Source organism: Gracilinanus agilis, chromosome 5 (assembly GCF_016433145.1).
Source record: "Gracilinanus agilis isolate LMUSP501 chromosome 5, AgileGrace, whole genome shotgun sequence".
Classification (NCBI taxonomy): domain Eukaryota; kingdom Metazoa; phylum Chordata; class Mammalia; order Didelphimorphia; family Didelphidae; genus Gracilinanus; species Gracilinanus agilis.
Window position 1 is genome coordinate 217,890,139 of NC_058134.1, and position 15,511 is coordinate 217,905,649.

General features: G+C 47.2%; 1 protein-coding gene across 1 annotated transcript; it reads left to right on the forward strand.

Annotated features, from left to right (window-relative positions):
- Positions 1-9,014: 9,014 nt before the first annotated feature.
- C1QTNF6 (C1q and TNF related 6) lies at positions 9,015-15,084 on the forward strand. The gene is made up of 2 exons (XM_044679389.1): positions 9,015-9,243; positions 14,440-15,084. Exons 1-2 carry the CDS (start codon positions 9,015-9,017, stop codon positions 14,985-14,987), a joined length of 777 nt encoding a protein of 258 aa, XP_044535324.1. The 3' UTR covers positions 14,988-15,084.
- Positions 15,085-15,511: the final 427 nt, after the last annotated feature.

Consider the following 15,511-nt stretch of genomic DNA (forward strand, 5'->3'; position numbering starts at 1 on the left):
AGGGAGGGGGAGCCGCTTCTCTGCAGCAAATACAGTCAGAGTAGGGCTGGAGGCCCAGACGGGCATTACATAAGAACTCCTGGTCCCAGCTGGTTTCAATCAGTCCTCTTCCCTCTTCCCTCTTTCCCTCCCTCCCTCTTCAGCCTCCTTTGTCTTCTCCAGTGCTAAAAAGGGTAGCGGAGGTTGAGGAGCTCAGCGGGAGGCCTTCACCCTAAGATCGTGGGTTGGGGGGAGGGTAGAAGAAGGAGTCAGGATTTCAGTGGGGAGGGACAATGTGATATGGTGGGGGGAAACCCAGATTTGGAGACTGGACTTGGAAAAACAAAGAGTCTGTGGCTCTGCTACTTAGAACCCATATGACCTTGAGCAAGTCCCTTTTCTGCTCTAAGCCTCAGTTTCCCTCCTCTGTAAAATGAGCTGAATGATCTCTATGCTTCCTCCCAGCTCCAGGTCATGACTCACAGTAGGGAAAAGGGCTCAAGCCTGTTCCAATCAATCTTCTGTGTACTCCAACCCAACTAGACTATTCCCTAAACTGGAACTCAGCATTCGATCCCTACTTTTAAGCCCAAATGCCCTCCAGATCCATTTCCGCCTTTCAGTCCTTACCTTCATCCAGTCTCAGGTATTCCCTGATTCTTCCTTCTCCACAGTTGTCAAGATTCTCTCTTAGCTCAGAAATCTGGCATTTACTTAATCATAGATTCTGACTGTGAGCTAGAAGGGACTTCAGAGGTCATCTCATCCAGCCCCTTGGTTTTACAGAGGAGGAAACTAAGCCTGGGGATGGGCAGCCTGATTTGCCATATATCATAGAGCCTGTAAACATCTCAGATGGGAGTTAAACCCAGGTTTCTCCAAAGAGGAGTTCAACATTCCATCTACCAATCCAGGCTGCTTCCCCTAGTTTATCCCCAAATGGAATGAGAGCCCAGGGAGGACGGAATCTGAAGACCCCAGATAGAGAGCTGGACTAGACCTCCAGGGAGGAAAGCAAGTTCAACTCCCTCATTTTAGAGTTGAGGAAACTGGGACCCAACAAGATTCAATGTCTGGTCACAAGAGTATCTCTGTTACCCAACAGAGTGCCTCATGCAGATGATAAATTAAGAGCTGCCAGGGATCTTATCTAATCCTACCTCCTTATATTATAGAGGAGACTCAGAGAGGAGCACAGGATCATAAAGACTAGCAGGGGCCTTCGAAGCCATCCAGTCTAACACTGCCATTTCACAGAAAAGAAAGCTAAGGCCAGAGAATGGAAAGGACTTGTCCAAGATCATGCAATAAGTAAGTAGCAGGAGCTAGATTTGTTGAATGCCCATACTTTCCCCTGGAAGTTTTGATGGGTAGTTGATCCTTGGTTGTAGACCCGATTCTCTCTTTTTTTTGAATATCATATTCCAAGCCTTGTGGTCTTTTAGCATGGAGACTGTCAGATCCTGTGTTAATCCTGAGTAATCCTGATTGGTGTTCCTTCATATCTGAATTGTCTCTTTCTGGCTTCTTGTAATATTTTTTCCTTACCTTGGAAACTCTTGAATTTGGAAATTATATTCCTGGGTGTTGAATTTTGAGGGTTTAGTGTAGAGGGTGATTTATGGATCCTTTCAATGTCTATTTTGCCTTCTTGTTGAAGAACATCAGTTTTCTTGGATAATTTCTTGTAGTATGGTGTCCAAATTTCTGTTAATTTTTGATTTTTCAGGAAGAACAATGTCTCTTCTAGACCCGTTTTCTTGATCTGTCATTCTCTCAGTGAGATATTTCATGTTTCCTTCTATTTTGTCATTCTTTTGACTTTGCTTTATTAGTTCTTGCTGTCTTGTGAGATCATTGGCTTCTACTTGCCCAATTGGTCTTTAGAGACTGGTTTTCTGCTATAATCTTTTGATTTTCCTTTTCTATTTGGTCTATCCTGTTTTTCATGGTTTCCTGTTGTTTAATTTGGGTCTCCAATTTGCTTATCATTTTGTTTGATTTGGGGGCATCTTTCTCCAATTGGGAGTTTTTGTCTTTTAAACTGTTAATTTCCTTTTGAGCTATTTCCCACTTTTCTTGCCAGATCTCTTCATCTTTCTCAAGAACTCAGATTTGGACCCTTCGAGAGCTTGTGACCAATTTTCATTTTTTTGGGAAGGTTTGAATGTATTTACTTGTTTGTCCTCCTCAGCCATCTGTTCTGTGGTCTGGATTTTTTTCTGTGTAGAAGTTATCACGTGTTAATGTTTTTATCTTGTTCTTTCTGGTAGTTAATTCTTGGGCATTGCTTGCCATTATTATGCTGTTTTTTCCTTCTCAGTCAGAAGTCTGAGTGAGGTGGGCAGGCTCTCTGTGTATAGAGCTGTGGGGCAGTTTTTGCCTGAGGTTACTTTAGGAGCCACAGTGCAGCGAGGCCCTTCTCAGCTCTATCCTCACACCCAAGATCTGCACTCTTTAGGCTCCTGGGGACTTAAGCCTAGCTGTTCTCAGGGGCAAGCCCCTGGTAGTCCCAGTCAGCTGCTAAGAACCCAGAAATTGCCCCTCACTTGCTCCTCTGCCCGAGGTACCCCCCTTGTGTCTCAGTGTGCTGCTTTCACCATCTGTGGACCCAAGTTCTGCGCTCTTTGACTTCCTGGGGTCTCAAGTCTTGCTGCTCTCAGAGGTATGTTCCTGGTGGTCCCAGTTAGCTGCCAAGAAGCTAGAGTTTGCCCCCCTCCACGCGCTCTAACTCTGGTGGGCTGCCTCTGACTCTGGTACTGTAGGTAGGGTGGGGGAGGGTTGATCAGCTTGCATTTTTTGATGAGAGCTATTTTATCCCCTTATAGCTTGGAAATGCCCAAATCCCACGTACCTTCGATGCTACGCCCTATTGTGGGGTCCCTTCGTTCATCTGGATTCGGGTTTTTTGTCTTTTTGAGGTGTCATGTATGGGCTGGTGGTGAGGAGAGTTAAGCGCCCTCTTCTACTCTGTAGCCATCTTAACCCAGAAGTGGTAAAATATCCAGAAGCCAAATTTGGATCCATGTTCTCTGATTTCAAAATCCTTCTTATTCTCCCCACTCAGTGGGATGCCTAAATGTTAAGTTGAATTGAATTAATTTAGTTAGAGAAGTTACAGAGCTCTTTCAAACATCAGATTTTCTATTGATCTTGGCAACAGCCCTGTGATGTAGTGGAAATGGAGGAGGGGAGTGGGGAATGTTTACTCCCATTTTCCAGATGGGACCCAGAGAGGAAAAAAAATCTCAACAGATCTCACATGTTGAATTGGTGGCATATCTGAGACTAAAATCCTAGGCTCCTGGTTCCCAATTAGTGCCATCTCCATCACCTTCTGTTCACTAGAAGTGGGGGAACTACTTAGGGATTAATAAATACAGCCCTGGGTGGGATAAACACCACGTAACTCCCTTCTTTGGCACTGGTGTTCTCTTGATAGAGATGTCCACACCTGGCTTCCACTCCTCCCAAGGAGCAAAGCCCACACCCCCAAAGGGCCCTTGGCTTACCTCCCTCCCTCCTTTTACCTTGAGGCTTTTGCTCTCAACAAGGAAGCAACCTGGAACGCAGGAACAGCATGAACATTGGGATTGAAGAATCTCAATATTAATCCCAGTTTTGCATTTTAAACTCTGTGCAATTGGGCAAAACATTTAAACTTTGGAGGCCTTGGTGTCTGCCTTCGTACAATGGTGGCATAGAAGTTGACATGCTTATTTACAGTTAGAGAACCTGAGAATGAATCCCATCTCTCTCTGTGTGTGACCTTGGGAAAGTCATCAGATGTCTCTGGATCTCAATTTATTCCTTTGACATATGAGGATTTAGGGGAGATGATACCACAGATTCTCAGAGTCAGAAGGGACCTCAAAAGGTGTCTAGACCAAAGCCCTACCTGATCAATGAGTCCGTCTTTGATATCCCTAACTTATGCTTGAAGAGTTTTAGGGAGAGGGACCTCACTACCTCCTGTTAAAGATTTCAACAATTCTATCGATTGTTTGGAGAAGGGCATCCTTATTAGAGAAGTGCCTTAAACATTCGAATAATGCAAAGAATACTGGGATGTTTAGATTGGAGAAGACTGGAGGTGGGGAGGTGGAGAGCAGGAGAGCTCTCTAAGTACCTTTAAGACTCCCAGATCTTTCTCTCCTTCTCTAAGACCTTTCTTCTCTCAGAGGTTCTTTTTGGTGTAATTTCTTTGTCCTATGCTCCCCTCCCAAGTCTCCTTCTTCCCCTACTGGTCCATTTCCCTATGCCAACCCCTTTAGTTCCCCAGTCCCTCCCCTTCCTGCATTTTTTCCCATATTTTCCATAAGAGTTTCCAGGAGAACTTGATGACCACAGGCTCCTGACCCAGACAGCATGGCCCCTGGGGACTTCAAAATCCCCATTCCCCCTCCCTGTGCCCCAGTGCTGCTGACTCAGCCTTTCAGGGGTAGTGGGTGTGGAGTGGAGGAGATGTCTCTTTCTCTATTCCCTCTTGCCATCCCCATCCCTATATCCTTCCCTGTCTCTATCTCCATCCTTAACTTCTTCCCTTTCCTCTTCCCCATCCCTATCCCCATCTCCATCTTCATCCCTGTCTCCCTCCCCATCCCTATCCTGGAAGACTGGTCCAGTTCCAAGGTCTTGCAGAGGCTGCAACTGTGGACTTTCCCAGAAAGGCTGGGTATGAAGGTCATTCCTCAAGACTTCCCCATCCCTGTGCCAAGAAAATCCTCCTTAAACAGGGCATTTTTGCATGATGTGGGGGAGGGGGACTAGAAAGCATCTCAGAGAGAAGGACCATTACACAGATTCTTTCCTATACCCATATTTATTTGCATAGAATTCCCTGCATTAGAATGTAAACATCTTGAGAATTGTATTGGGCTTTGTGCCTTTTCCTGTATCCCTAAAGGTTAATGCAGAGTCTGGTACACAGTAAGTACCTAATTAATGCTTGAAGATAGATAGGACTTTAGACCTAGAAAAGGAACTTTAGAAATCATCTCTAGGGAGTCCTACTTTGGGGTCCATGAACTTGTTTTTAAAATATTTTGGTAACTTCCTAAGTACACCCACCTATTTTATTTAATGCATTTAAATAAAATGCATCTAAGCAGAGGTCCATAGACTTTACCACACTGAAAGGGGGACTGAAAATATTAAGAAACCCTTATTTCTAGTCTACTTCTCTTGTTTTACAGTAGGGGAAACTGAGGCCAGAGGACTGAGGCAGAGAAGGGACTCTCCAAAGGTCACATAAATAACAAAGCCAGGATTCAAATTCAGTTTGTCTGACTCCAAATTTTGTGCCCTTCCCTTTCCCCCATGGCCTTTTCATTTTTCAGGACCTAAACTTCTACTAAAAATAGCTGACAGGTTGGAGATCTGAGGGTAAAAGCAATGAAATTGCTTGACTGTAGGGCATAGCGTTTTTGGCAGAACCTGAGCTAGAGGGAATCCAGTGAGTTTTGTTGTTTGCCTTTTGTTCTGCTCAAAAGTACCAAGTGGGACATCAAGAGAAAGAATTGTCGGAGTGGAAATCCAGAAGAAAACACATGATTTATCACTTGTTTATATGATTTGGGGTTTTGGTTTTTAAAAGATTACTTTATTACAAATATGAATAATGTGGAAATAAGTTTTGAGTGATAATACACGTATAACCCAGTGGAATTGCTTGTCAGCTCCCCGAGGGGGGAGGGAAGAGGGGAGGGAGACAACATGGATCATGTAACCATGGAAAACAATAGTTTAAAATTAATTAATTAATTAATTAAGAGAATAAAAAAATAAAGTTCCAAGTGGAAAAGGAAGATCCTGGGGTCTCTCAGCTTCCTACCAAATCAGGCCCTAGATGCAATTTCTTCTCTTTAAGTCTCTCCTCCTTACACACTTAAATCCCTGGTCTTCCCTGGGATCATCCTCATCTTTGCTCCCAGCCAGGAAATCCCAAGGGAAGGCTAGGTCACTGGACTCTGCCGAAGGACAGTTTTGTGCCCTACTTCCCCTTCCTCCCTCCCCATATCTCCCCCGGTGAGACAGCCCTGTGCCTCCTCTCTTAGAAATGGGACACTCCCCACCACCAAGAATAATCAGATGCCCAGTTCACCTTCTCTATCGTTTCTATTCTCCCAGCCTTGGAACGTCTCGTGCTCCCTCATCTAGGATAGCAACAGCTTAGGGACAGCTCTGGGTTCCTCTCCCAGCTTGGAGACAACCTTTCCTTCCTTCCCAGGGAGCCCTAACCCTTCCCACCTCCACTCCTGGCCACCCATGGAGAGCCTGTCCAGAGAGGGATACCTCAGAGAGCCCAGTTCATTGCCCCTCTTCCTAAGACTCCAGGAGGCCAGGGCCCCCGAGGGGGGAGGGAAGGGGGAGAGAGAAACCCCTCTCCCACTTTCCTTCTCATCCATAGCCCTCTGCAAAAAGAGGGCCCTGGAAAAGGCCAATTTCCCCCTCTCTCTGCCTGGTACCGCCTCTCCTTCAGCTACGTTTGATTCCTAAGGGACTTCCTTTGCCTCCAAAGACTTTCAAAGACTGTGAAACGCTTCCGACCTGAAGGAAGACTGCTTCTAATGGTGGGGCTTCAGGCACCGTGATAGGCTGTGAGGGAGGTAGTTTCTCAGCCTCCCCCCAGCCCATCTACGGATCCTGGCCCGGAGGGCTGCTGCTCTGGGAGGGGGCAGTGGCTGCTGACGTGGCTTGAGCAGGAAGCCTGCTGTTTACAAGGGGATGGGGTTACCCACTGGAATTTTTCCACCCACATCTCTGTTCCCAAGGCCGAGTCCCACAAGTCATTGAAGGGTTAAATCTGGGAAATCTAACCCTCATTTTATCTGAGCCAAACCAGAGCAGGGCTGGGAGGAAGGAGGGGGGAGGGAGGGAGGGAGCGAGGAGGAGGAGGAGGAGGAGGAGGAGGAGGAGGAGGGGAAACCTGGGACCCAGCTCGGCCCCCTCCCTCCTGTCTTGGCCGGGTCCTGATGCCAGCAGACAGTTATTAGTACAGCGATGGGCCAGGGAGCCAGAGGCAACCGGCAGCCCCCAGCCTGACTAAGCTGCTCAGCCCAGCCTTCATGGTGAGTCATGAGAGGGGTGGGGGAAGGTGGGGAGCCCCCTCCCCTGGAGAGCCAACTGTGGAGGGAAGGGTGCAGCTCTCCCCCGCACTGGCTGACTTCCTACTGGAGGAGAGGCCCCTTCCTCCAAGGCTCTCTCTCCTGCACTCCATTCCCTCTTCTTTCTCCTCCTTTGCTAATTTCCCACTGGAGGCAAAAGACCTGGGTTCGAATCCTGACTCCACCACAGCTATGTGTGTGATCATGAGCAAATCAGTCCCTTGCTGGGCCTGGGTTTCCTCATCTGTTAGTTGAAGGCATTGGGCTAAGACCATCCCTGAAGTCTCTTTCTGCCTGGCATCCTCTGATTCTCCCTTCTCCTCCTCCTTTCCCCCACCAAAGGGGAGAAGCCTGGCCCATGATCCATCTCCCCTGCCAGTGCCTTGAGACCAACTGAGGGACCCCTTTCCCTCCCCCACCTCCCATGCTCCCCTTTCTCCCAGACCCTCATGTGCTGGCCAGATCTGACTCATCAGAAGCTCCAGCTGCAGAATAATGGGATGGGATGGGGGGTGGGGTATAGGTTGACTCCCTTAATTCCTTAAACACAGTCAGACTCTTTTGTTGGGCAGCAGGGGGGGGGGTAGGATCTGAAGGGAGTCCCACATTCTTTCCCCTGACATTTTTGGTCCTTGGGGTGATCCAGCTTCCAAGAAAGCTTAGGAAGGGAGGGGAGGGCTTTTTCAGGCAACAGGGCATTTCCTTCCCTCTCTACTCCCCACAGGATAAAGACCCCACAAAGCTAGTCTCCCCAGGGCCCCTCTCCCCAAGGTAGGTCCTACAAGGAAGCGTCAGCATCACAGACCTGTCAGGCAGCCAATGAACGGCTTTGTTTCCTGCTCCCCTGTGTCTGCAGAAAGCTTGCCTCCCAGCCTAGCTCCCAGCTGGGATTCCAGGGACCAATGGGGAGAGAAGAGAGAAGATAGCAGAGGCCCAGTCCTAAAGGCAAAGGGTAGCTGTGTCCTGTCCTTGGCCTCTCACTTGGAGGAGGAAAGCCAGGGCTTTGTTGTGGAGTAAAGTGGGAACTCCTTCCCTGCTCTCACAACCTATTCCATTTCTTTTTAATTCTTTGAGCCCGAGGCTGGCTGTCTCCAGGAGGTTCCTAGGAACATGGCCCAAATGGTTTCAAATTGGAAAAAGATGGGTGGGGGAACCTTGCAGATGAAATGATCCCTTCACTCTCTGGTTCTCTGTTCCATCCCTCTGACCCTGAATGGCTCCTCTGGCCCAGGCTGGAATCACAGGGGCTGGAGCCAGGAGGACCTTACAGATGGTTTCGTCCTAGCTATGCCTCCTCCCATCTGGAAAGCTAGCCCTGGCCCTGGCCTCCAGAGAGGGGGATGTTGACCTTGATTACTTTGTTGCTTCTTGCTTTAGAAAGCTCAGCTTTGTGATAATCTATACTTTGCAGAATTTCCTGGAACCTTTTATTAAAAGAAGCCATTATAATGGCCAGGAGTGGGAATCAGGAACTAAAACAGGAGCAGGGAGGATGATGGTATGGGGGCAGGGCAGAGGGGACCCTTAAATCCTGGCATTCAGACAGCTGCCTCTTCTACTTATCCATGAAGCTGGTCCTGCACCCAAAGCCTGGTGGGATCTCTAGACTGAGTCAAGGTCTCTTCAGACAAGGGCTGATTGGTGTGGCTGTCATTAAACAACTCTCTGTTGTTCTAGAATTACAGAATAGAATTATAGAGACCACTGGACCGACCCAGAACTGAACAGGAATCTCTCTCATAACATCTCTAGCAAATGGTTATCCTTCCTTGCCTGGAAACTTCCAGGGATGGGACCCATTTACCATTTGGACAGGTCCAGTTGATAGGAGAGAGATTAGAACCAGGGTCATTTCTGTCCCAGATGACAAGCCCATCTCCTTTCCCTTCCCTTGGGCCTCTGGTCCTCCTCTTCCTCATTCAGGTCACCATGGCGACAGCCTCCCTGACTCCCAGATGGGCTGCCCTCTTGATTCCACTCTTGGTGCTTGGGATGCCCACTGAGGATCCCATACCTGAGACACCTTCTGGAGCCCCAGGGGGCTGCCAGCGATGCTGCCAAGGACCAGATTCCCAAGACTCTTCAGGATCCAGTCCATCTGCTGTCCCCTATGTTCTGCCCGAGGTGAGACCCTACATCAACATTACCATCCTGAAGGGTGAGTGTCCAACATGCTGGTACCTGACTCTGCCCTCTGCTGGGGACCTGGGGAGCAGGTGGGTTGGGAGAATGGAGTCCCTTCTAGAAGCAGACACGTCCAATGATTCAACAGACTCCATTTGGTGGGTAAACAGTGCCATATTGTTCCATAACCTTCTAGAGCCCCCTTTGGTGGTGTATATCATCCATCGGAGTTCTGGGCAAGCTTCCCAGAGTGCTATGTGCATTTCCAGCTATGTAGGAAGAGTAACTTTCCAATACGTTGAGTCAGCCCATTGGGAGCACAGGTCATTGGACAATAGTTTTTAGAGTTGGAAGGGATCTTAGAAAACATTTAATCTAATCCTCTTATTTTAGTGATGAAGAAACTGAATCCCTGCCCCAGTACCTTCACGCTTTCCCCTTAAGTAGGACAAATTTCCCCAGAGCAGAATGGAGCATTTTCACAAGACCAAGCCGCTAAATGGATATTCAGGGGTCAATAGGCCATACTTCCCCCATCCAAAATGCCCCCTCCTCAAGTTCAGGTCACTTCTTCCTTCCATTACCTCTCTCTCCTTCGTACTACACATAGACTCTAGGCCTATTCAAGTTCTTATCTGGTGTCATTATGGGCTTAGGATGTCACCTCTCCCAGGATATCATAGTAGGGGTCTTTAGGACAAGACAAAGAGAGAAGAAAACCCTAGAGGATGGGTCCAGCACTTCTCCTCTGACAGTCAAGCTGATAAAGTCTTCAGACCCCTCCTCAAAATCATATTTTTTAAAATACAGAAATGAAATACATGGGATTACAAAAGAAACCAGCTATTTAAAAAACCTTTATATTCTCTTAGAATCACTACTAAATATTATTTCCAAGGCAGAAGAGCAGTAAGGGTTGGACAATGGGGGTTAAGTGACTTGCCCAGTGTCCAAGAGCTAGGAAGTATCTGAGGCTAGATTTGAACCTAGGACCTCCTGTCTCTGGGCCTGGCTCTCTGTCCACTGAGCCACCTAGCTGCCCCCTCAGAATCACATTTTTTAAAATACAAAAATGAAATAGATGGGATTACAAAGGAAGTCAACTATTTTCAAATATTGTGATAAAAAAAATTTTAACAAGTTCATGGACCCCAGATATAGTCCAATCCTCCAGTTCTTAAGATTAGGAAACTGAGCTTCAGGGAGATGAAAGATAAATAGCCCACACCCCTCAGTCACACTGAGCTTAACAGTGAAGGGGTATGAAACTCAGGCTCTTTTGGATCCCAAGATAATGGTCTTTCCACTATTCCATGCTTAGTCTTAGTCTAGCCAGCAGTTTCTTTTTTCTTTATTTCATTATTTAATTAATTTAGAATATTTTTCCATGGTTCCATGATTCATGTTCTTTCCCTCCCCTCCTCCCTCCCCCTCCTGTAGCTAATGCACAATTCAGTTAGGTTTTACAAGTATCATTGATCAAGACCTATTTCCATATTATTAAAGTTTGCACTAGGGTGATCGATTAGAGTCTACATCCCCGATCATATCCCCATTGAACCATGTGGTCAAGCAGCTGTTTTTCTTCTGTGTTTCTGCTCCCACAGTTCTTTCTCTGGATGTGGATAGCATCTTTCTCATAAATCCCTCAGAATTGTCCTGGATCATTGCATTACTGCTAGTAGAGAAGTCCATTACATTTGACTGTGCCACAGTGTATCAGTCTCTGTGTACAATGTTCTTCTGGATCTGCTCCTTTCACTCTGCATCAATTCCTGGAGGTTGTTCCAGTTTTTATAGGAATCAAGCAGTTCATCATTCCTTATAGCACAATAATATTCCATCACCATCATGTAGCACAATTTGTTCAGCCATTCCCCAATTGAAGGGCATCCCCTCATTTTCCAATTTTTGCCACCACAAAGAGCACAGCTCTAAATATTTTTGTACAGTCTTTTTCCTTATTATCTCTTCTGGGCACAAATCCAGCAGTGGTATGGCTGGATCAGAGGGCAGACAGTCATTTAAAGCCCTTTGTAGCCAGCAGTTTCTGAGTGAAGAAATATATTCAGTAGAAAGGGCTCTGGGTTTAGAGTCTAAAGGCCCAGATTTGAAGGCTGGTTTTTCTGCCCTCTACCTGGATGACCCTGAACAAGACAATTGTTCTTCCTTGGCCTCCTCCATGTGTTCTACCTCTCTCTTTCTGGTTAATCATATGAGCTTAGAGTACAGGGTCAGGAAGGGTCATCACATTTAGTTCTCCTCATCATTTGGGTGAGCCTCTTGTGGCCTCTTGGATCATAACTCTTGGGAGTAGCCTCTCCAACCTTAGCATTGTGTTTTCTCCTGGGAGGTTGTTAGGAAGATTCTTCTTCACTCTCAGTGCCACAATATTGCCCAAACAGTGACTAAAAACCTTCCAGGACTGGAACCTCTGGGCATTGGTTCTCTCAGGCATGTGTGATGCCAAAGATGGTTCCCAAGAGGCTCTCTAGTAATAATCCCTTACTATTCTCTGCACAGTCCCCTGCCTTGTAGCTGTATCACATTCTAGCCGGGCTTTCTACTCTTGCAAATAGACACCCGCTCTCACAAAGAGCTATAATTGTCCACAGTAGAATCCTTCTGGCTTTATTGCCTGATTTACAGACTAGTCCATCGGCTAGCTTAAAGATCTGAGGGTTTAGGAACCAATTTCCAAACGCCTCTTTTTCCGGATGTCTCTCTGGGGATCTGGGAAGATTCTTTTTTTTTTTTTTTTTTTTATTTTTTTTTTATTTTAAACCCTTAACTTCTGTGTATTGACTTTATAGGTGGAAGATTGGTAAGGGTAGGCAATGGGGGTCAAGTGACTTGCCCAGGGTCACACAGCTGGGAAGTGGCTGAGGCCGGATTTGAACCTAGGACCTCCCGTCTCTAGGCCTGGCTCTCAATCCACTGAGCTACCCAGCTGCCCCCGCTCTGGGAAGATTCTTAAGCAGCCCACTGATACAGTAACTCCAATGTCCTTTCTTGGAAGCCTTCCCCAGTATCTACCATCTCCACCCAAGAATCTGCAGCAGTATGCAAAATTCTTTCAAGGGCACCCTTATAGCAGTCTATCTCCATTCAGCCTCCATCACACAAACACACACACACGTACATGCACACACACATCAACAATCATTGATGAGGATCTAGACCCTTGTCTGAATATCAGTCTTTCTCAAAACTGGGCATCCATAGTGTCTCTTCTCCTTAATATACAAGAGGACACTCCTCCCTAGGCTTACATCTGCCTTGATGCTTGCTGGAGGGTACCTCTGCCTAGTTCACTGGGACTAGTTCACTCCATCCTTGCTGGAGTATACCTTTGCCTAGCTCACTGCTGGTGCAAGCTGGCTTCTGGGATGCTGCTGGAGCAGTAATTTAGCCATCCCTCCCCCTATCCTAAAAATATCCTTCTGGACAAGCCCGCAAATTTCAGCTTTGACTCACAACCACAATTCTGAGCTTAACCTAAATAATGGCTCTATCCCTTCCTAAGGAGAAGGCCCTGGGAACTTCTGAGTTTGACTAGTTTCTCACTCTCCCCTTTTGTAGTCAGTTCCCTTGCAAGCATCAAGATAACAAAGTATGGAGTAATGAACCAGTTAATAACGATACAGTAAAAAACAGGGGAAATGGTGAGAGGTGAGAGCTACAGGAAGAAAGTATAGTTTTTTTCCATTAAACAAAAAGTTAATTAAAAAATAAAGAACAGGGGGCAGCTGGGTAGCTCAGTGGATTGAGAGCCAGGCCTAGAGACGGGAGGTCCTGGGTTCAAATCTGACCTCAGACACTTCCCAGCTGTGCGACCCTGGGCAAGTCACTTGACCCCCATTGCCTACCCTCACCACTCTTCTGCCTTGAGCCAATACACAGTATTGACTCCAAGACGGAAGGTAAGGGTTTAAAAAAAATAAAAATAAAGAACATGGAAGGAACTAGTATCAGTGGATAAGAGGTATAAAACTGTAACTGACCTCTCACTTTATAGATGATTTCCTTACCTGAGGCACAGACAGGAGAGGAAACTTGCTCATCATCAAACTAGCAGTAGATTAAGTATTTGAACCTGGGTCCTCCAAATCCAAGTGTAGCATGTTGTCCTGGCCCCTTTAGGAAAGCAGGGGTCACAGCCCACTTTCAGACAGGTGTCATTTCTAGCCCTCCTTTTTACCAGTCAGCTAGAATTCATGCAAAGTCTCAAGTCATTACTAGGTCAAGTCTTTTTTATTATTATTATTATTATGGTTCTTTTAAAGCAGTATCATTTCATTTTATTCTCATAACAATCCTGTGAGGTAGGGCCTATTCTTATTTCCATTTTATAAATGAAGAAACTGAAACTAAGAGAGGCTAGTCAGAGTCATATAGTGAGAAAGAGCCTACAGCAGGATTTGAACTTGGGTCCTCCTAATTCCAAGCCCAACACTATATCCACTGGGCTCCTTAGCTAACTAAATTAAATAGCTTCTTGAGAAGCAGTGTCCATTCCTCTCTGCTCCCCTGCTTCCTTGTTCTGGTCAGCATCAAATTCTTCAGTTCTTGGCCCTATCATTCAGAGGCACTTGGGGCACGTCATCAGACCGCTGGCTGCTCCTCCCTGCTAACTGGGCAGCCTCTGCCTCCGTCTGCTGAGCTGGCTTGTGGGACTTCTCATCCCCATCACCCTTGGGTCTCATCCATCTTCCTCTTGGCGCCTTGTCTTTTCCCTGGACCCTACTCTTTCCCTTCCCTCAGGGCTTGTGCCTTAGACCTGTGGCATGATGGGAAATTCTACTCTGTACGTAGCATCTGCATCCTCTCCTGACCAGTCAAGTCAGGGAAGGAGGGGCCAGTCTGACTATTCTCAATAATAGCTGTGGGACCTTGGACCAACTATTGACCCTTTCCTGGCCTCCCACTCCTTACTGGTAAGATGAAAAGGCCGAGTTACATGGCCTGTGGAACCCTTCCATCTCTAAATCTGAGCCATCTCTTGGCTCATATAAAATGGGGGTTCTAGAGAAAGATTCTCTCTCTAAAGTCTAATGGGGGAACTTTTCCCATTGTGATGGGCAGGGGGGATGTTTTTGGGAGTAGGACTTTTCAGCAGAACCATGCAAAGATGTGGGCACACTTGCTTGGAGGGAATGGATGTCTGAAATAATCCACATAAGGAGAGAACTAGTTCTGGGAATTCACCCCCATGTGCTTTACTTTGCAGGAGATAAAGGAGACCGGGGTCCTCTTGGGATGCCAGGGAAGATGGGCAAGGAAGGCTCCCGAGGAGATCGTGGCCCTCAGGGGCCCAAAGGGGCCAAAGGCCAGGCGGGAAGCCCCGGGGAGCCGTGCCAGGCCCGGTACTCGGCTTTCTCTGTGGGCCGCAAGAAGGCCCTCCACAGCAGCGAGGACTACCAGCCCTTACTCTTTGACACGGTCTTCGTGAACCTGGACGGTCGATTCGACATGTTCTCTGGCCACTTCTCGGCCCCCATTGCCGGCATCTACTACTTCAGCCTCAATGTCCACACCTGGAACTTCAAGGAGACCTACTTGCACCTGATGCGCAATGAGGAGCCCACCGTCATCCTGTATGCACAGCCAAGTGACCGCAGTATCATGCAGAGCCAGAGCGTCCTCCTGGAGCTGGCCTCCGGGGACAGGGCCTGGGTCCGCCTCTTCAAGCACCAGCGGGAGAACGCCATCTACAGCGATGACGTGGACACCTACATCACCTTCAGTGGCCACCTCATCAAGCCAGGGGATGAGTGACCCCCTCATCTCCCCTCATCCACCCCCAAGCCCTGCTGTCATTCTCCCAAGGTTTTCCTTCTGAGCTCTTCTCCGATCTCCTCCACCCTCAGCCATGGCAATGGCAGCTGAGGGGTTTCTAGACACTTGGGTTCTTTCCCCAAATATTTGACTTGAGCAAATCACATTCCCTTCTGGGCCTCAGTTTACTCACCTAGACCAAAGAATCTCTAAGGACTTTTCCATCTCTCAAATTCTATGATCTGCTCCTCCTTCTCTTTTCTCCCCCTTTCTCTCATCTTCCACTTTCCCTTCTCCATTATCCTTCTCTCACTCCTTTTCCTTCTCCCTCTTCCTTTGCTTTTTCCTCCTTTTCTTCAGTCCCCACATCATCTCATTCATTCATTCAATAAGAATGTTTTGAGGCCCCTGTTGTCCTCCAGGCACTGTGCTCTAGGGAATAGAAACAACAAGGAAATACTTCTTGCCCTCGGGGAGCTATCCTTCCACCAAGCCCTCATCTTCCTCCCAGTTCTCTCCCTCAC